This window comes from Anomaloglossus baeobatrachus, chromosome 2 (assembly GCF_048569485.1).
Source record: "Anomaloglossus baeobatrachus isolate aAnoBae1 chromosome 2, aAnoBae1.hap1, whole genome shotgun sequence".
NCBI lineage: Eukaryota > Metazoa > Chordata > Amphibia > Anura > Aromobatidae > Anomaloglossus > Anomaloglossus baeobatrachus.
In genome coordinates, this window is record NC_134354.1 from 138,832,250 (window position 1) to 138,854,167 (window position 21,918).

General features: G+C 46.1%; 1 protein-coding gene across 2 annotated transcripts in view; it reads left to right on the top strand.

Moving 5' to 3' along the window:
• LOC142291118 (caspase-1-B-like) overlaps window positions 1–4,952 on the top strand; it is a 44,023-nt gene extending 39,071 nt beyond the window's left edge. For both annotated transcript variants that reach the window (XM_075335387.1, XM_075335388.1), the window contains one exon: window positions 748–4,952. In XM_075335387.1, the coding sequence (XP_075191502.1) occupies window positions 748–849 (102 nt within the window). In that variant the 3' untranslated portion in view covers window positions 850–4,952. The remainder of the gene's footprint in view (window positions 1–747) is intronic.
• The last annotated feature ends 16,966 nt before the right edge of the window (window positions 4,953–21,918 follow it).

Sequence of the window (21,918 nt, forward strand, 5' to 3'; positions counted from 1 at the left end):
ACAAAACACACTTTATGATAAGAGACATACAGCTGAAATCTCTGAGTAAATTCTTAGGCGGGCTTTGCACGTTGCGACATCGCAAGCCGATGCTGCGATGTTGCACGCGATAGTCCCCGCCCCCGTCGCAGGTACGATATCTTTTGATAGCTGGCGTAGCGAAATTTATTGCTACGCCAGCTTCACATGCACTCACCTGCCCTGCGACCGCCCCGCTTCCTAAGGGGGCGGGTCGTGCGGCGTCATAGCGACGTCACACGGCAGGCGGCCAATAGCGGCGGAGGGGCGGAGATGAGCAGGATGTAAACATCCCGCCCACCTCCTTCCTTCCGTAGAGCCGCCGGCGGCAGGTAAGGTGAAGTTCCTCGCTCCTGCAGCGTAACACATAGCGATGTGTGCTGCCGCAGGAACGAGGAACAGCATCATACCTGTTGCGGCAGCATAATTATGGAAAAGTCGGAGCCTGCAACGATGATACGATAACGACGCTTTTGCGCTCGTTAATCGTATCATCTAGAATTTACACATAACGATGTCGAAAGTGACGCCGGATGTGCGTCACTTTCGATTTGACCCCACCGACATCGCACGTGCAATGTTGCAATGTGCAAAGCCGCCCTTACAGCATGCTGTCTTCAAATTGCATAGCAAAGAATTGCTGACAGATTCCCTTTAACTCTATACTAAATATACATTCAAAAGTTAAAATGTATTTTTGATCTTTCTTGTTTTTTTTTCTCCTCAAAGGTACAACGGTCATTCCAACAGTCACCGAAGAATCGTATCCAGATGCCAACGCAGGAAAGGAATACTCTTCTGAAGAAATTTTTCTTGTGTCCTGGGTATTAACATTTGGCAACAGCAATTCATTTTTTTTAATAGTTTTTTTATTATTTACTTGTATTTACACATTCTCAATATAAAAGACAAACATATTCAACTCAAATCACTTCAATAAGGTAAAGAACAAAGTAAAGAGTATCAATTTTTGGTATAGTAACAATGAAGCTTTTACGAGAACCTGACAGCTAATAAATGCTGTCCAATCTATGTGCAGGATGTGTCAGGCACTAGCTGTATTATCTTTGCCAGGTATGTTTGACCCTGTGAGTAAAGAGGCAGAGAGTTGCCCACACATCTGAGAAAAGTTTTGACAAGGCCATGTCTACCCCATAATGTAGCATCCATTCTTCTTTTTACAGCAGTCTATAAATGCCTGGGCCGTTTTAGGAAAGGAAAATGGTCCCATTATTGTCTGGCTTCTTGCTCCTCAGCAGCCCTGGGTCTTGTTTGCCAGATTTTTTGTTTTATAATGCGCCAAGGGATTTTTGTTAGTGAGATGTCTGGATTGCAGGCAGCCAAGTAATCATCACTAGTGATGGGTGAACCTGGACTGTAAATTCGGGATCCGTACTGGATACCAAGTATCCGTGAACCGACCCGAAACACGGAGTTCTCGGGGAACTCCATATAACTATCTGGAGTCGGCCACCTGGATAATTTAAAAAAAATAAATGCTAAAGTAAGAAAATAGGGAATAAACCAGGAACGTTATATCTACCAAGTCTAAAGCGCGGCTATAACACTACTTCAGGGGCCGCTCATTAACCTCATTCATTATCAATGCTTCCCCCACCCACCGGCAATTCCGGTGTTTCTGATTGGTTGCAGTCAGACTACATCCCCACCCTGTGTGACAGCGTACGTGACTGCTTGGAATCACACATCTCTATAGTGGTGTAAAAATAAATAAATAAATACATTGGCGCAGGTTCCCTCCATATTAGGATACCCAGCACAGATAAAGCATATGGCTACAGGCTGAAGGCACCCACCATGTGCTTATCTTGACTGTGTATAAAAATAAAAGGGACCCCATGCAGCTCTTTGTTTTAAAGCACTTTAATAAATAATTTAAAAAAAACGCCATGTGGTCCCCCACAATTTTGATACCCAGCCATGCTAAAGTCAACAGCTGGGGGCTGGTGTTCTCAAGCTGGGAGACCCATAGTGACTGGGCTCCCTCAAGCCTAAAAATAGCTGCCTGCAGCTTCCCGAAATTGTTGCATTTATTAGATGCGACAATACCAGCACTATACCTGGCTAATCCCTATTGCCTTGGTGCGGTGGCATTCGGGGTAATATAAGGGGTTAATAGCAGCTCACAGCTGCCACTAAACCCTAGATTAGTACTGGGAGGCGTCTATGAGACCCCCCATTACTAATCCGTAAATGAAAAGAAATAAACACAAACACAAAAAAAATCTTTTCTATGAAATAAAAAAAAACCAATACCCTCTTTCACCCCTTTATTAACCACCAAAACACCCAGGTCTGACGTAATCCAAACAAGGTCCTACAATGATCCTGGCTCTCCTACATCCTGCAGTCGCAGCACATGGGCACAGAACATGATTGCCCGCTGCGGCTGGAGGCAGAGACTGATTTAGCTGCAACTGTGAGCAGTAGCATTACTGAGTTTATGTGTGGTCACAGCTGGAGGTTCCCATGGTGCCCCACCTGTGACCGAAGGTAAACTGATCTGAGGTGAACTCATTTAACTCAGTGATCTCACCTCAGGTGAACTGAGTTAAATCAGACCTGCATCTCCTGGCAGAAAAACGCGTTTTTTTTGCCAAGAGGTGCAGATTTTGTGCCGAAAACTATATACCATATTCCTGCATCAATATTGCATCTTCTGGCAAAAATCGCATCAAAACATAATGAGATTTTGTTTATTTTGCCAGAAGATGCAGATTTGGTACAAGCAATCACGAATGCTCTCACACAGGGTAGGGGCGCAGTCTGTGTGCAACTAATCAGAGATACCAGGACTTCCAGTGGGAGGGGGAAGCCGTGAATATGTATGAGGGTAATGTGAGGCCCTGGAAGTAGTTTTACAGCCGCGCAGGCGATTCGGTAAGTATAACGCTCCTGTTTTATTCCCCCAGCCCTTTCTACCACCATTTTAAAGTACAATATTTGGGTCCCCATAGACTTGTATGGGTAGATATTCGGGATTCATTTTGGTCCCAAACCATTTTGTTTGTTTTTTTTTAAATGTGGTTGCACCCGCCGGTCCCGAATATCTGCGGAATCACTAATCTCTAAACATCTAAGCTCTTCTCCTGCTATTTGCATGACCGAATCTTGCCTCTTTGGAACTCAGAGCTGCCTGGAGCCCCATAGATCATGAGCATCAAATATTGACCATTGGCTTTGTGCACATGGATTCTCTGCCGAATATTTGAATTTTTTGATTATCACAGGTCTGCAAGGTTAAAATTGTTTGAAAAGTAAGAGGTGATTTTTATATCATTTCGTTCGCTGAACTCAGTAAAAATATAAAAAAAAATTCCATCATGGATTTTTTCACAAACACACTATAGGCTTAATGAGCCACAGCTTGTTTCACAGCTCAAAATAAATGATTTGGTCAGGCAATTGGACTTTCGTAAACATTCAGCAGAACGTTTAGGCTCTAGACCAGTGTTTCTCAACTCCAGTCCTCAAGACCCACCAACAGATCATGTTTTCTGGTTTTCTTCAATCAGGTTTTCAGGATTTCCTTAATGTTGCACAGGTGATGGAATTATTCCCTGTCTAACATTGAGGAAAACCTGAAAACATGATCTGTTGGTGGGTCTTGAGGACTGGAGTTGAGAAACACTGCTCTAGACTAAAGGAAAAGAACCTGCTAGCTCCTTATACCTGTTTTTCATGGTACAGAAGCTGAGAAAAGGAATTCCGCCTGTACTTTTCTCAAGACAATGCTCTAGTGCAGGGGTGGGGAACCTCCGGCCCGCGGGCCGCATGCGGCCCGCCATGACCTTTTATGTGGCCCCCGGGCAGATTCCCGGGGGAGGCAGTGCTGGTGCTGTCAGCGCAGTTTGCTGCCGCCGGCCCTTTAAATCCACACATTGCTGTTTGTACTGCAATGTGTTCTCCCGTCGGCCAGTGCCAATTGTGGGCGGGTCCACATCAGCCTCAGCTTCCAGCCTTGTGTGTCCGCCTCCTGCCCTCCGGAGATCAGTGCCTGCCTTCTCCTTCTGATGCAGTGTGTCCGGCTCCTGCACTCCGGTGATGTGAGTGCAATGCTGCTGTGAGTCCAGCGCCGACCCTCTGCTGCTATATGCCCTGCCCAATGCTTTGTGCCTCCCCACACCAGTTCTGTAAACCCTCTCCCCCAGAGTTGCATGAAACTCAGCGCAGTGTGGCCCCCAATGTCCTGTGTGCACCCCTCCCCCAGTCCTGTGTGCAGCCCATCACCCAGTAGTCCTGTTTGCACCCCCCCAATCCTGTGTGCACCCCTCCCCCAGTCCTGTGTGCAGCCCCCCAATGTCCTGTATGCACCCCCACACAATCCTATGTGCAGCCCATCACCCAGTCCTGTGTGCACCCCCCAGTCCTGTGTGCACCCCCCCAGTCCTGTGTGCACCCCCCCCAGTCCTGTGTGCACCCCCCCCAGTCCTGTGTGCACCCCCCCAGTCCTGTGTGCACCCCCCCAGTCCTGTGTGCACCCCCCCAGTCCTGTGTGCACCCCTCCCCCAGTCCTGTGTGCAGCCCTTCACCCAGTAGTCCTGTTTGCACCCCCCCAATCCTGTGTGCACCCCTCCCCCAGTCCTGTAAGCAGCCCCCCAATGTCCTGTATGCACCCCCACACAATCCTATGTGCAGCCCATCACCCAGTCCTGTGTGCACCCCCCAGTCCTGTGTGCACCACCCCAGTCCTGTGTGCACCTCCCCAGTCCTGTGTGCACCCCCCAGTCCTGTGTGCACCCCCCCAGTCCTGTGTGCACCCCCCCAGTCCTGTGTGCACCCCCAGTCCTGTGTGCACCCCCCAGTCCCGTGTGCACCCCCCCCAGTCCCGTGTGCACCCCCCCAGTCCCGTGTGCACCCCCCCAGTCCTGTGTGCACCTCCCCAGTCCTGTGTGCACCTCCCCAGTCCTGTGTGCACCCCCCAGTCCTGTGTGCACCTCCCAAGTCCTGTGTGCACCCCCCCAGTCCTGTATGCACCCCCCCCCCAGTCCTGTGTGCACCCCCCAGTGCTGTGTGCACCTCCCCAGTCCTGTGTGCACCCCCCCAGTCCTGTGTGCACCCCCCCAGTCCTGTGTGCACCCCCCCCAGTCCTGTGTGCAGCCCCCCAGTCCTGTGTGCAGCCCCCCCCAGTCCTGTGTGCAGCCCCCCCCCCCGTCCTGTGTGCAGCCCCCCCCAGCCCTGTGTGCAGCCTCCCCCAGTCCTGTGTGCAGCCCCCCCCAGTCCTGTGTGCATCCCCCCCCCAGTCCTGTGTGCATCCCCCCCCCAGTCCTGTGTGCATCCCCCCCCCAGTCCTGTGTGCATCCCCCCCCCCAGTCCTGTGTGCATCCCCCCCAGTCCTGTGTGCATCCCCCCCAGTCCTGTGTGCAGCCCCCCCCAGTCCTGTGTGCAGCCCCCCCCTCCAGTCCTGTGTGCAGCCCCCCCCTCCAGTCCTGTGTGCAGCCCCCCCCTCCAGTCCTGTGTGCAGCCCCCCCTCCAGTCCTGTGTGCAGCCCCCCCAGTCCTGTGTGCAGCCCCCCCAGTCCTGTGTGCAGCCCCCCCAGTCCTGTCTGTGCCTCCCCCTCAGTGATGTCTGTGCCTCCCCCCCAGTGATGTCTGTGCCTCCCCCCAGTGATGTCTGTTCCCCCAGCCCCTCCAGTGGTGTCTGTGCCCCCAGCCCCGCGTGTGGTGTCTGTGCCCCCAGCCCCATGCCCCCAGTTAATTAATTGCTTCACCCAATATAGCAGGGTCATTTAAACATTAATAATTTTGTGCGGCCCCCGAACATTGGTAGAAATTTCCAAATGGCCCCCGACAGAAAAAAGGTTCCCCACCCCTGCTCTAGTGTATTGCAGTGATGTTCCTGGGCTGATGGAAAAATGTAACATTGAGTACAATATAAACAAGTTGAGACTCTTTATTGATTCATCCAAAAAATACCCTCTATGCTACTGCACAATGGCAGCAAATATTCTTCAGTGCATGTGGGGCATTCTATGCACTTTAGAGAAAACTATAAGAATTAAGGGTACGTGCCCACAATCAGGACATCACTGAAGCCAAAAAAAGTTGGCTGACGAAAACATCTTTTCAACCTGGACATAAGAACATAATTGCAGAAAATTTATTTGATCCAAGTAAAGCTCTCCTGCCACCACTACACATTTAGCTTGGACTGATTAAGCATTTTGTGAAAGCTCTAACGAAAAAAAAGAAACACTTTTAAGTACCTGTGTACCAAATTTCATAAACTGTCCTAAGCAAAACTGAAGGAAGACATGCGGGTGAAGATATTTAGAAAATCTTAAAAAACGATGTGTTCGAAACAAAAATTAAAGCTGTTGATAAAAGGGCTTGGGATTCTTTTACAGAAGTCATGAAGAAATTTCTTGGTAACAACAAAGTTGAAAAGGTTTCAAAATCTTGGCTTGTCTGATGAATTTGAAGTTACATTTTTTACATTCCCATTTGGACTAGTTTCCTGAAAAACTTGATGCTGTTAAGCGGGCTTTACACGCTACAACAAATCTAACGGTGTCGGCGGGGTCACGTCGTAAGTGACGCACATCTGGCATCGTTAGTGTTGTTGTAGCGTGTGACAGCTACGTGCGATTGCGATTGAACGTAAAACCGTTCATCGCATACACGTCGTTCATTTCCTTAAAATTGCACGTCGGGTTGTTCAATGTTCCCGAGGTACCACACATCGCAGTGTGTGACACCCCGGGAACGATAAACAGATCTTACCTGCGTTCCGCGGCTCCCGCCGGCAATGCGGAAGGAAGGAGGTGGGTGGGATGTTTATGTCCCGCTCATCTCCGCCCCTCCGCTTCTATTGGCCGGCTGCCGCGTGATGTCGCTGTGACGCCGAGCGTCCCTCCCACTGCAGGAAGTGGATGTTCGCCGCCCACATCGAGGTCGTAAGGAAGGGTAAGTACGTGTGACGGCAAATAATCGTTTGTGTGACATGGTCAACAAATTGAATGTGCCGCACATACGATGGGGGCGGATACGATATCGTATGTGATATCGTAAGGTGTAAAGCAGGCTTTAGTGAAGAGCAAGGAGAAAGATTTATTCAGGCTCCCTAGGAGATGGAACGACAATACCAAGGTAGATGGAACGTGAACATGATGGGGACGACTGCTGGATGCTTCACAGAGAAGATCCATAGGCCTTCTATAAGAGAAAAGATATCAAGAGAAGCTTTGAAGAGAAAAGGAAAAGGAATTAAATTCCAATAAAGTTGCAGGATGAATGTTCAATACATTTTTATAAATAATATTGTGTACATTTTTTTACTACAATAAAGATTTTTCTGGTTCATCTCGCTTGTATGTAATTTCGCAAGCAATTTGTGCAAAATCCAAAATCTGATGGTTAAAAATAGGATTTATTTATTTTTATTTTTTTAAATCAGGGTATAAGAAACCATAAGTATCTGTCATTATATTTGAAAAAGTGTTCATAAACCCAAATTTGGCATACCTGTGTTATATTTTCTACTATAGATGGTGGGATATTCAAAGTCTTTTCAATTTTACATTGAGGAAAATATTTTTAAAATTGGTCAACAATTTTTAGGTGCAGCTCTTTACAGATTGATGAAGCTCTGACCGTCTTTGCTTCTGAGAGACTCTGCCTCTATAACATGCTTTTTTTTTAAACACAGTCAGCTGTTTTTCATTATTTAGTACCTGTTACTTTTCCAGCCTTTGTTAACCCTCGCCCACTGAGTTAATATTACCAAAAGAAATTGAGAAATATCTACCGTTCAACATTTGATATGTGTCCTACACTCTCTTGTAAATAAAATATTGTTATAAGGGATTTTTTCATTTCTAATTTTCTTTAGATTTTACACAGTGCTCCAACTGTTTGGGACTTGGGGTTGTATTTATCAGTTACTTCCATAATTGTAATGTGCTGCAGAATATGTTGGTTTTATATCAGTAAAGATTATTATTATTATTACTTGTAGCAGCATTAGTGTAGTTTTATTTTTTAGAAAGGGATGCATGAGTTTTTTAACAGTGATGCCAGTAGTGAACAGTAATGTCAGGGATAGGGTTAAAATTTTGATCGGTGTCATAGTTGTAAGATATTACTACTCCAATGAATGCAGTTCATAGAATTTCTCCAAATTCCTACAGGAATAATCTACACAGTGCCCAGAGAATTATCCACACAGCAGATGTAGAAATAGTGTTATATGGAGATGAGCGGACCCGTGGAAGTTTGTTTCGGTGGGTTCAGATGAACATTAGATAAAGTTCAGTTTTGGACCCGGACTTGACCTGAACTCCAATGGAAGTCATTAATTGGGCAGTTTGGGTCTCCACCCAAAGGCAGCCAGTCATAAACAGAATCACATCCGGTGGTGGAGGTTGGGGGGGTTTCAATTATTTTTTTGGTGCATGCTACTTCCAATCATGCTGTTGTTACCACGAGTGTGAGCTGTTCAAACACTGCAAGCGGCTCTCACTGGGACAAGCACTGAGAGTGCCCAAGCACAGCAATGCTCGCTCGAGTGGTTTGCACCCGAACTCCGAACACTGATCTTTTAGTAAAGTCTGTGTTTAGTACGAATACCGAACTTTACTTTTGAGGCTCACTTATCTCTAGTGTTAGACAATAGACAGAGATATATGGACACAAAGTCCTCTCAGGGCTAGTGCCGTATTGCATCTCTAGAAAGCACCCTAAGGAACAGGGGCAGACATATCATTGGTGCAACCTGTGCAGCCGCATAGTGGCCCAAGCGGTAAGGGTTCCCATTTCTACCTCCAGTGCAGGTTGAATTGTGCGTAATGATGATGAGCTTTTCGACTGTAAAGGGCCCTTATATTGTTCTTACACAGGGACCCTTTTCAGTCTGTGTCCGCCAGTGCTCTGGAATATTGCTATAACAGTGCACTTCAAAACAGTGCCATCTACACAGTGCCCACATTAGATGAGTGGTTCATAGTAAAAAGAAGACGGTCAGAGACAAGCCTACACTATGCTCACTGAATGCTGTGAACAAAAATACCTGTATAATAAGGCTATGTGCGCACAGTGCGTTTTTTGCTGTGTTTTTGTGCATTTTTCGGGTGCGTTTTTGTGCGTTTTTGGGCTCAAAACTGCATGACATTGCTTCCCCAGCAAAGTCGATGAGTTTTCATTTTTGCTGTCCGCACACAACTTTTTTTTTAAGCTGCATTTTTGTGCTTAAAAAAAAATGGGCATGTCAATTCTTTCCTGCGTTTTTCTGCGTTTTCACCCCATGCAATGCATTGGAAAAATGCAGGAAAACGCAGAGATCCAAAACGCCACAAAATGAAGCCAAAAATGCACCAAAACACGGTAAAAACGCATGCGTTTTTACACTGCGTTTTTGCGCGTTTTTGCTGCGGGTGCGTTTTTATGCATTTTTGTGCGTTTTTAGCGGCCAAAAACGCACAAAAACGCTGTATGCGCACATAGCCTAATACTGTCAAACCTGATTAAAATCTACGGAAGTTTTGTGTGTTATCCATATCCATTTCTAGAGATTTTATCTTCACACAATGTTATTTGGTTTATATTTCTGATACATGTTTAATACCAATCACATGCAAATGAATAATTTGTCTCTTGTCTAGTATAAAAGATAATTCTCCCTTAAACTGTGACATATTCAGTCAGTTTTTAAGGTTTTTTTTTATTACTGTATTTGCATTTCTAATAAACTTAAGAATGACGTCATTTTTGTGTGTACTGTTTTTTTTGTAGATTATATAATGTACAGTGTTCAGCATAAATGAGTATACCCTATTTGAAAATTAAGGTTTTAATCAATATCTCACTGAACATTTGGACAAGACTGATTATCAAAGAACATTTTTGAACTCATAACATAAAAGTAAAGTTAATAATATAACTTTCATTACAAAATCTTTAGTTTTATAGTTTTTATGTATAGTTTTTTTAGTTTTGGGATTCTGATCTGGCATATATATCCTAAGGTATATGTAAAGGATTGTTAAAAATCCACATTTAACTTTTAGGATCGCTACTTCCAATAGGTGGCGCTGCGCTAAAGTTTGTCTCCTGTCCTGGAGAGACAATTTTAGTTTTATAGTTTTACTCAAATTAGTTGAAGCAAAAATGAATTCACCCCACATCAAAAACTACTACATCTAGTATTTTGTATGACCTCTGTAATTTTTAAGTACAGTACCAAGTCTTGTTGGCATGGAGTGAACAAGTTGGCGACATATTTCAACTTCTATCTTTTTCCATTGATCAAGAACGACCTTTTTTAGAGACTGGATGAAGAGTGATGCTCAACTTGTCTCCAGAATTCACCATAGGTGTTCGATTGAGTTTAGATCGGGATATACTTGGCCACTGAATCACTTATAAGGCTGCTTTCACACTACGTCTTTTTAACATGCGTCCTGAACGTTTTTTTAACGCAGAAACGGATCCAGTGCAAATGCGTTTTCATTTCAATGCATTTGCAATGGACTCGCGTTAACATGCGTTCACCTGCGTTTGCGTGCGTTATAGTGAGAATCCAGCGACTTGCAGTTTTTTAACATCTTTCAAAAACGCTACTTGTAGCGTTTTTGAGCTGCGTCCAACTTCTGCAAATTGCTGGATCCTGACTAAACAGCACGCAAATGCATGTGAACGCTGGCGTGCTGATAGGCAGGATCCTGCTTGCTCTACTGAGCATGCACAGAAGGCAGCCTCCGTGATCAGTCCCTCTCTCTCCTCCCTCTCTCACCCTGTCCCTCCACCCTCTCATTCCTCCCTCTCTCTCTCTGTCTCTCCCCCTCCCTCTCCCTCTCTCTCCCACCTGAGAGCTGCGGACACTCGTAACCAAGGTAAATATCAGGTAACCACTTATCTTAGTTACCCGATGTTTACGTTGGTAACGTGTGCAGGGAGCCCGGCTCCTAGCAGCTGCAGACGCTTGTAACCAAAGTAAATATCGGGTATCCAAGCAAGTATACCCGATGTTTACCTTGGTTACGAGCCTCGCAGCTGTCAGATGCCGGCTCCCAGTCTGGCACGTTTAGTTCCCATCACTCCCGATCACATGACTCCAATGCCCGCCCCTAAACATCCAGTGACAGGATCCTGCAAAGTAACATGCGTTGCATGCATTTTTTGCTGTAAAAGCAGGATCCGCTTTTGCAGCAAAAAACCGTTCAGGACGCATGTTAAAAAGACGTAGTGTGAAAGCAGCCTTACTCATTTATACTGAGCACTGTATATGCAGAAATATGTCTGTCCATAGACACAGTCACTATCCATTTATAAATAACTAGCAGGTGGCCTGATTCTAACGCATCGGGTATTCTAGAATTTATTGTGTAGTTAATGTATGATTTTTGTTATATAGAGGTTGTTGTGTGTAGTTGCCAAGTGTTTGTGTAGGGCGCTGTACATGTTCTGGGTGTTGTCTGGGTGTGTGAGAGCGGTGTTGTTTGTGTGTTGCGTTGTGTGTGTTGTGTTGTTTGTGGAGCGCTGTGTGTCTGCAGCGTTGTGTGTGTGTGGTGCTGTGTGTGTTGCGCGATTTGTGTGGGTGTGTGTGTTTTGGAGGGAGGTATGTTTTGTGCAGTGTGTTTCTGTTGGAGGAGTAGTCTGGGGGAGAAAGGAGTATAATAGGAGGAGTAGTCCTGGGGGGAGAGGAGTATAATAGGAGGAGTAGTCCTGGGGGGAGAGGAGTATAATAGGAGGGGTAGTCCTGGGGAGAGAGGAGTATAATAGGAGTAGTCCTGGGGAGAGAGGAGTATAATAGGAGGAGTAGTCCTTGGTAGAGAGGAGTATAATAGGAGGAGTAGTCCTGGGGAGAGAGGAGTATAATAGGAGGAGTAGTCCTGGGGGGAGAGGAGTATAATAGGAGGAGGAGTCCTGGGGGGAGAGGAGTATAATAGGAGGAGTAATCCTGGAGGTGAAGAGTATAATAGGTTTAGTAGTCCTGGGGGGAGGTGTCTAATAGGTGGAGTAGTCCTGGGGGAAAGAGGAGGATAATAGGAGGAGTAGTCCTGGGAGGAGGTGTGTAATAGGTGGAGTAGTCCTGGGGGGAGAGGAGGATAATAGGAGGAGTAGTCCTGGGGAGAGAGGAGTATAATAGGAGGAGTAGTCCTGGGGGGAGAGGAGTATAATAGGAGGAGTAGTCCTGGGGAGAGAGGAGTATAATAGGAGGAGTAGTCTTGGGGGGAGATGAGTATAATAGGAGGAGTAGTCTTGGGGGGAGATGAGTATAATAGGAGGAGTAGTCCTGGGGGGAGAGGAGTATAATAGGAGGAGTAGTCCTGGGGGGAGAGGAGTATAAGAGGAGGAGTAGTCCTGGGGAGAGAGGAGTATAATAGGAGTAGTCGTCCTGGGGGGAGAGGAGTATAATAGAAGTAGTCCTGGGGGGAGAGGAGTATAATAGGAGGAGGAGTCCTGGAGGTGAGGAGTATATTAGGTTTAGTAGTCCTGGGGGGAGGTGTCTAATAGGTGGAGTAGTCCTGGGGGGGGGAGAGGAGGATAATAGGAGTAGTAGTCCTGGGGGGAGGTGTGTAATAGGTGGAGTAGTCCTGGGGGGAGAGGAGGATAATAGGAAGAGGAGTCCTGGGGGGGAGGTGTGTAATAGGTGGAGTAGTCCTGGGGAGAGAGGAGTATAATAGGAGGAGTAGTCCTGGGGGGAGAGGAGTATAATAGGAGGAGTAGTACTGGAGGGAGAGGAGGATAATAGGAGGAGTAGTCCTGGGGAGTGAGGAGGATAATAGGAGGAGTATTCCTGGGGAGAGAGGAGGATAATAGGAGGAGTAGTCCTGGAGGTGAGGAGTATAAAAGGAGGAGTAGTCCTGGGGGGAGAGGAGGATAATAGGAGGAGTAGTCCTGGGGGGAGAGGAGGATAATAGGAGGAGTAGTCCTGGGGGGAGAGGAGGATAATAGGAGTAGTAGTCCTGGGGGGAGAGGAGTATAATAGGAGGAGTAGTCCTGGGGGGAGAGGAGTATAATAGGAGGAGTAGTCCTGGGGGGAGAGGAGTATAATAGGAGGAGGAGTCCTGGGGGGAGAGGAGGATAATAAGAGGAGTAGTCCTGGGGGGAGGTGTCTAATAGGTGGAGTAGTCCTGGGGGGAGAGGAGGATAATAGGAGCAGTAGACCTGAGGGGGAGGTGTGTAATAGGTGGAGTAGTCCTGGGGGGAGAGGAGGATAATAAGAGTAGTCCTGGGGGAGAGGAGGATAATAGGAGGAGTAGTCCTGGGGGAAGAGGAGGATAATAGGAGGGGTAGTCCTGGGGGAGAGGAGGATAATAGGAGGAGTAGTCCTGGGGAGAGAGGAGTATAAGAGGAGGAGTAGTCCTGGGGAGAGAGGAGTATAATAGGAGTAGTCGTCCTGGGGGGAGAGGAGTATAATAGGAGAAGTAGTCCTGGGGGGAGAGGAGTATAATAGGAGGAGGAGTCCTGGAGGTGAGGAGTATATTAGGTTTAGTAGTCCTGGGGGGAGGTGTCTAATAGGTGGAGTAGTCCTGGGGGGGGAGAGGAGGATAATAGGAGTAGTAGTCCTGGGGGGAGGCGTGTAATAGGTGGAGTAGTCCTGGGGGGAGAGGAGGATAATAGGAGGAGGAGTCCTGGGGGGGAGGTGTGTAATAGGTGGAGTAGTCCTGGGGAGAGAGGAGTATAATAGGAGGAGTAGTCCTGGGGGGAGAGGAGTATAATAGGAGGAGTAGTACTGGAGGGAGAGGAGGATAATAGGAGGAGTAGTCCTGGGGAGTGAGGAGGATAATAGGAGGAGTATTCCTGGGGAGAGAGGAGGATAATAGGAGCAGTAGTCCTGGGGGTGAGGAGTATAAAAGGAGGAGTAGTCCTGGGGGGAGAGGAGGATAATAGGAGGAGTAGTCCTGGGGGGAGAGGCGTATAATAGGAGGAGGAGTCCTGGGGGGAGAGGAGGATAATAAGAGGAGTAGTCCTGGGGGGAGGTGTCTAATAGGTGGAGTAGTCCTGGGGGGAGAGGAGGATAATAGGAGGAGTAGACTTTAGGGGGAGGTGTGTAATAGGTGGAGTAGTCCTGGGGGGAGAGGAGGATAATAAGAGTAGTCCTGGGGGAGAGGAGGATAATAGGAGGAGTAGTCCTGGGGGAAGAGGAGGATAATAGGAGGGGTAGTCCTGGGGGAGAGGAGGATAATAGGAGGAGTAGTCCTGGGGGAGAGGAGGAAAAGAGGAGGAGTAGTCCTGGGGGGAGGTGTCTAATAGGTGGAGTAGTCCTGGGGGGAGAGGAGGATAATAGGAGGAGTAGTCGTGGGGGGAGGTGTATAGGTGCCCAATGTGTGTGGGGGGCGTGGCCAAGCGGGCAAGGTGTGTGGGGGGCATGGCCGAGCGGCCACAGTGTCTGGGGGCGTGGCCAAGCGGGCACAGTGTGTGGGGGGCGTGGCTGAGCATCCAATGCGTGCGGGGGGCATGGCCGGGCCGAGCGGCCAATGCGACGGTTGTCAGGGTAATGACGTCATTTTGGAGCAAGACAGACAGACAGACAGAATAAGGCAATTATATATATAGATGATGTCCCTTGACCCATCCTCTGTGTCAAACTATCGCCCCATATCCCTTCTCCCCCATGCCTAAAAACTACTGGAACAGCATGTCCATCTTGAATTGTCCTCATACCTCTCCTCCTGCTCCCTCTTTGACCGGCTACAATCTGGCTTCTGACCTCATCACTCTACTGAAACTGCCCTAACCAAAGTCACCAATGATCTACTAACCGCCAAAGCCAAGCGACACTACTCTGTCCTCCTCCTCCTAGACATGTCCTCTGCCTTCGACACAGTAGACCATTCCCTCCTACTACAGATTCTCTCATCTCTGGCATCACACACTTGGCCCTATCTTGCATCTCCTCATACCTAAGCGACCGAACTTTCAGCATCTCCCATTCTCACACCAAGGCTCAGTTCTTGGACGTAGAAGCGAAAAAGAGGGCGATCCGGCACAAATCCTCCTTATGTTAAAACATTCAAGGCTTTATTTGGACATCGTTAAAAACATTGTGAACACCGAAATCCACTTAGATGGTACAGGTAAAGGTCATGATAGCTTAACGCGTTTCGGACTATTAATAAAAACAAACAAGTCCTTAATCATAAGTGTCTCATGAAACCAGCAGAGCTACTAAAATAGACTAATCAATTAAGTGAGGAAGAGGGAGGGGTAAGAATATGCTAATTACATACAAAAAGGCAGGTGAGTAATTTGAATACTTATTATCCTCCTTCGATTATAATTGCGGTTTAAAAGATTGACAGATAGGATTTATTCATACATGGCAAATATTGACATAGAAATAAAATTCGATGTCAGCTGAAGTGATGTGTATTGTTATTCCCAAAGACAAGGCTCCTTGTCACTTTAAACCGTATTCTCCAATCAGGAGTTAATATAGTAGCCAGGAGGGCTTGTACAATAGGGAACTTGGTGGCCCCCAGCAGATATGCCCCTAAGAAATCTGGTAGATCAAACAAGAACTGGCTCAGCATTCAAGGATCTTATAAATGTGGATCCAATAGGTGCGGTCTTTGCAAGTTTATGCTGAATAATAATTCTCTTCCAGGAAAAAATGGGGAGAACTTTGAAATTAGATCTTTCATCAATTGCTCCTCCACACACATAATCTATGTAGCAACATGCGTTTCTTGTTGTAAAAATTACGTAGGCTGCACCTCCCGAGCATTAAGAACCAGGATTTCAGAGCATACTCGCATCCCTTTAGCCGCCCAAGACAAAACTTCATTAAGTTATGCTACACTAGTTAGAAAACGTTCCCTATCAGGATTAACCAGGCATTACATCGAATGTCATGCTGCAGACTTTTCAACTTTAAGGATCACAGGCTTAGAATTTATTCCCAAACCCCCACGCGGAGGTGACTGGTTTAAAGCCTTGTTACTGGCAGAAGCCAAATGGATCTTAAAATTAGATTCAAGATATCCGAAAGGATTCAATTATCGCTCCGACCTACGGTTCATTTTCTGATCAGACATTGGAACTTAAATGGCGCAAACATTATAAGACACTGAAACCGTGGACGGTACTATATTCTCCCTAATAATTGTGATCCACACTTTTTGATATATAATTCGATGTCAGGTGATTGGGGGATAAAATTACACATACCCACTCTTTTATTTTAATTTTTAATTTGTCTTATTTCATTTTCCCCCTTTCTCCTCTACCCCCCTCCCCCCCTCCCCCACCCTCCCTCTTTCCCTCTTGGATTATATCCACCCTTCTTATTTGATACCAATATGAGGAACAAGGTTCCTTTGTTCCTAAATTGAGATCGGGTTTACACATATATATATATTGCTATTTAATGACCTATGCACATTTTTTCCACCAAGGAATATCATTTTTTTCACCTTTGGGATTATTTGCCTATATATAGAAAACAATACACACAAAAAATAAACAATAAAATATAAGCAAAATTAAGATGAGGTTTTTTTTTGTTTTTGTTTTTTTTCCCCCCCATATTCATTTTATCTATAGGATGGGGAATGGAGGGGTTTGTATCCACCTATTTTTTACCTTAAGCATTTGAGTATAATTAATATGAATATAATTAATAAGAATGATATTACTCGGATTTAAAGCCCCTGTGCATTTTCTCTGAGAGGTGAAATAAGATATATAATATACCATACACTCACGGGAAACATTATGTTTGCTATAAAGGGATTAAATACTTATAGGTGCGAACATATAATCCTTTAATCGAGGGAACCTTATTTTAGGACGTAATAATATACATCACTCCAGCAGACATCGAATTTAAGATATCCGAATGTATTCAACTATCGCTCCGATTTTTATTTCTACATTTGATCGGATATTGGAACTTAAATGGCGCAAACATTATAAGACACTGAAACCATGGACGGTACTCTATATTCTTTGATAAATGCGATCCATATTTTTTGATATATAACTCGATGTCAGGTGATAGGGGATTGTAAAATTACATTCTCCCATTCATTTAATTTTAACCCATTCCATCCCCCCTTCCCTCCCCCACCCTCTCTCTTTCCCCCAAGGACCGTATTTACCTTTCTATTTGATACCAATATGAGGAACATGGTTCCTTTGTCCTCAAATTGAGATCGGGTTTATGCATACATATGTATTTTTATTTAATGATCTATGCACACTTTTCCCCTAATGATTATCATTCTTTCACCCCTGAGATTATTTGCTTATATATAGAAAATAATACATATATTAATATGAACATAATTAATAAGAATGATATTACTTGGATTTTGTGCTTCCGTGCATTTTTTCTGAGAGGAGAAATAACATATATAGTATATCATATATTTATGTGAAACATTCTGTTAGCTATAAGTGGATTAAATACTTATGGTTGCGAACATATAACCCTTTGAACGAAGGAGCCTTGTCTTTGGGAATAACAATACACATCACTTCAGCTGACATCGAATTTTATTTCTATGTCAATATTTGCCATGTATGAATAAATCCTATCTGTCAATCTTTTAAACCGCAATTATAATCGAAGGAGGATAATAAGTATTCAAATTACTCACCTGCCTTTTTGTATGTAATTAGCATATTCTTACCCCTCCCTCTTCCTCACTTAATTGATTAGTCTATTTTAGTAGCTCTGCTGGTTTCATGAGACACTTATGATTAAGGACTTGTTTGTTTTTATTAATAGTCCGAAACGCGTTAAGCTATCATGACCTTTACCTGTACCATCTAAGTGGATTTCGGTGTTCACAATGTTTTTAACGATGTCCAAATAAAGCCTTGAATGTTTTAACATAAGGAGGATTTGTGCCGGATCGCCCTCTTTTTCGCTTCTACGTTCTCTGTTACCGGTCGGGATAGACCGAAGGATTCCAGGCACCCGCAAGGCTGAACAGTCCGGGCAGCAGGTGAGCTGAAGAAACCATTTTTTATATCTCAGTTCTTGGACCCCTGCTGTTCTCCATCTACACCCTCGGCCTGGGACAGCTCATAGAGTCCCATGGCTTTCAGTATCATCTCCATGCCGATGACACACATATCTACCTCTCTGGACCTGACATTACCTCTCTACTAACCAAAATTCCACAATGTCTGTCTGCTATTTCATCCTTCTTCTCTGCGCGATTCCTAAAGCTTAACATGGACAAAACAGAATTCATTGTCTTTCCTCCTCCTCACTCATCCCCTCCAAGAAGCCTTTCCATCAAACTTGATGGTTGCTCACTCTCCCCAGTCTCACAAGCTCATTGCCTTGGAGTAACCCTCGACTCTGCTCTATCCTTCAAGCCACACATCCAAGCCCTCTTCACCTCATGCAGACTACAACTCAAAAATATCTCCCGGATCCGTGCTTTCCTTAACCAAGAATCAGCAAAAACATTAGTGCATGCCCTCATCATCTCCCGCCTCGACTACTGCAACCTCCTGCTCTCTGGCCTCCCCTCCAACACTCTTGCACCCCTCCAATCTACCCTAAACTCTGCGGCCCGCTTAATCCACCTCTCCCCTTGCTATTCCCCAGCCTCGCCACTCTGCCAATCCCTTCACTGGCTTCTCATCGCCCAATGACTCCAGTTCAAAACATTAACCATGACATACAAAGCCATCCACAACCTGTCTCCTCCTTACATCTGTGACCTAGTCTCCCGGTACCTACCCGCACGCAACCTTAGATCCTCACAAGATCTCCTTCTCTACTCCTCTCTTATCTCCTCTTCCCACAATCGCATACAAGATTTTTCCCGTGCCTCCCCCATACTCTGGAACGCTCTACCTCAGCATATCAGACTCTCCCCTACCGTGGAAAGCTTCAAGAGGCACCTCAAGACGCATCTCTTCCAACAAGCCTACAGCCTACAGCCTACAAGCCTACATCTCTTCCAAGCCAAGCCTACTACATTAACCCTCAGTCCAGTACACCACTGTGCAACCAGCTCTGTCCTTACCTATTGTACCATCACCCATTCCCTATAGACTGTGAGTCCTCGCGGGCAGGGTCCTCTCTCCTCCTATACCATTTAAACCAAAAACAGTAGAAAAGTAGGAGTACTAGTGCACGAGTCGGCTCTACCATTTCTTCACATCCACCTCACGTGACCAGTCTATAATTTAGTTATTTAAAAGTAATTATGCTTTTATGGTGAAAGATTTTAATATTGAACATTAATAAACATTAATTTTAGGAGTTTTTTCTTTGGTTTTCTCCTCCTATACCAGTCTGTTTTGTACTGTTAATGATTGTTGTATGTATACCCTCTTTCACTGTAAAGCGCCATGGAATAAATGGCGCTATAATAATAAATAATAATAATAAAAATTATGTAGAGTGAATCCATTTTTGATAACATTCTTTTAATGCTTCATGGGGCAGACCATTTTATGCCCCAAAATTTATATATATTCAGACCTCAGAGTCCGAGGGCTGGCTACAGGTTTTTGTGGGTCCCGGGAGAAAGAATCTCAGCGGGCCCCATGCACACGCAGACACACACATACACAGATGCGTACATATACATATTTGAAGACAAATTCACAAAAATACATGTATACAGAAATAAATGTATATATACAGAGATGAACACTGACGTACAGATACACATCATACATGCACACACACAGATATATTGGAGATATTATTAATATGGGGAAGCCAGCAGCAGCCTCACTCACCTCCCCCGCTTGTCTGTATCCAGCTCCTCCCCGGTCATGTGGCTGTGCAGGGCGCGCTGCTTGATGGCTGTCACTTGAAGTGCACACTGAGGCTGCTATATATACATCACAGAGGAGGCTGGGGGCATACACGTTACTGGAGGGAGCATATGTAGCGCCCCACGGGGCAGGTGTTTAACCTACTCATTGCCGGGCCGTCGACAGACATCGTCACGGGCAGCGTAGCCCGGCTTTGTTGCCCTGAGGCGTACAGAAGATGGCGGGAGAGATAATGATGGGGGTAGTAGTGAGGTGAATGTCGTGACGCCACATGTGGTATGCGGCCAGGGAGGTAGCTGCCGCTACTGTTGCTGTCCTCTGGGGCGGATGGTGGTAGCAGCTATGGATGGTAGGATGATGAGGGGAGTAGTAATGGCAGGTGCCGACGCGCCAAGCGGCGGTGCCGGGAATCAAGAGACAGAGTCTATGGCTGCGGTTCCAGGTTGTTTACTCACTTTTTGTGTTGTGCCGCTCACCCGGGTAATGCCTGTCACTTGCTGTGATAGGTTCCGCCTAACCCGGGTAATTTAGGAGAAGTTACCGTGTTGAAAAGAAGAAGAAAGTCCCCTTGTGAGAGTGGTCCTTGCAGTTGTGAGGCACCTGGGCTGAGCAGTAGCACTTCAAGCCCAAGGCCCTGTGGAGAGGAACGGAAGTGGTGTCGTGTCTCAGAACTGATGTCCCGGGTAGACTGACTAGTGATTGTGTGTGTGAGGCTACCTCAAGTGGAACCCGCCCTCCAGGTTGTTGTCCTAGTGACCGGGGCAGTGCTAAGCTGTGTGTTGGCCACCCCCCTGCCTACCCTAGCAGAGCTCCCCAGAAAGAAGGCTCCTAAGCTATCTGTAAAGTGTGAAAGTGGAACAACGGTGATTAACCCCTCCTTACCTGAGTTGAATATTACCCAAAATAAGGTGCAATACTCTGTGGCGACTGAAGCCTCAGGGGCGCCACACATATACATTACTGAGGGGCATAAACATTATTGGGGAGCATACATGTTACTGTTGTGGGGGGCATACACATTACTAGAGGGGCATACACATTTCTGATGGCATACATGTTATTTGGGTGAGGGGACATAAAGCACGTTACTTGGGGGAATACACATTACTGGAGGGGCATATGTTACTGGGGGCATAAACATTACTGGGGTGGTATACACGTTACTGGGGTGGTATAAACATTACTGGGGGGCACATGTTCATGGGGGCATACATGTTACTGTGGTTGGGGAATACAATTCTGTGGATCATACAGCTCTGGGGGCATACAGCTCTGAGGCCCATACAGTACTGGGGTGGCAAACAGCTCTGGGGGGCATACAGCACTGGGGTGGCAGAAAGCACTGGGGGGCTGACAGCACTGGAGTGGCAGAAAGCTCTGGGTGGCATACAGCTTTGTGGGGCATACAGGACTGAGGGATGCTGGTACAATGGCTGCTCTCTTCATATGTGGGACGGGAGTGTATCACTCTCTAACTCTATCCATAAATGAACTTCAATGCATGTGCATGCAGCGTTCAGTGCAAGTGTGGGTTTAAAGGGCCAAGCACTGCGTTTCCCAGAAATCAACCCAGGAGTCAACAGAAAAGATCACCACCCCTGATGAAAGCAAGTAGACCCCCGTCTGTCCAGGGCGTCGACACTTGCCCAGTTGCACCAGGCGCTGATGCTGACCCTACCTCAGACCCTACCACAGACCAAACTTTATAATTTAGATCATACCCCTTTAAATATGTCTTATTCACGCCTCCACTTTTGCAGGCAAGGCTTGACCGTCAAGTGTTATCGCAAATGATATCCAGGTGCTGACAAATGCCAACATGTTGTATGCACCACAACACACAACGAGCAATGGTGTGGGCCTAGCTGTAATGAGTAGGACAACTTGTGGAACAAGTCATGGTAGGTATTTGATGCGTATTTTCACTGCTCTAAAATGCAGCATATCCCATATTTTTCGCTTTATAAGACGCACCCCCAAATTTGGTGAAGGAAAAGAGATTTCTTTTTTTTAATGTTAAATGGGGTCCATCTTATAATGCCAGTGTCCATCTAACAAATCATATAGGGTATATGTCCCTCATAGCCCCCCATCCTAAAATTAGCCCCATAATCTGGATATGGCCCCCTTATATTGAATATAGACCCTAGTGCTGGCACACGTTCCCCTGTGCTGCCTATGG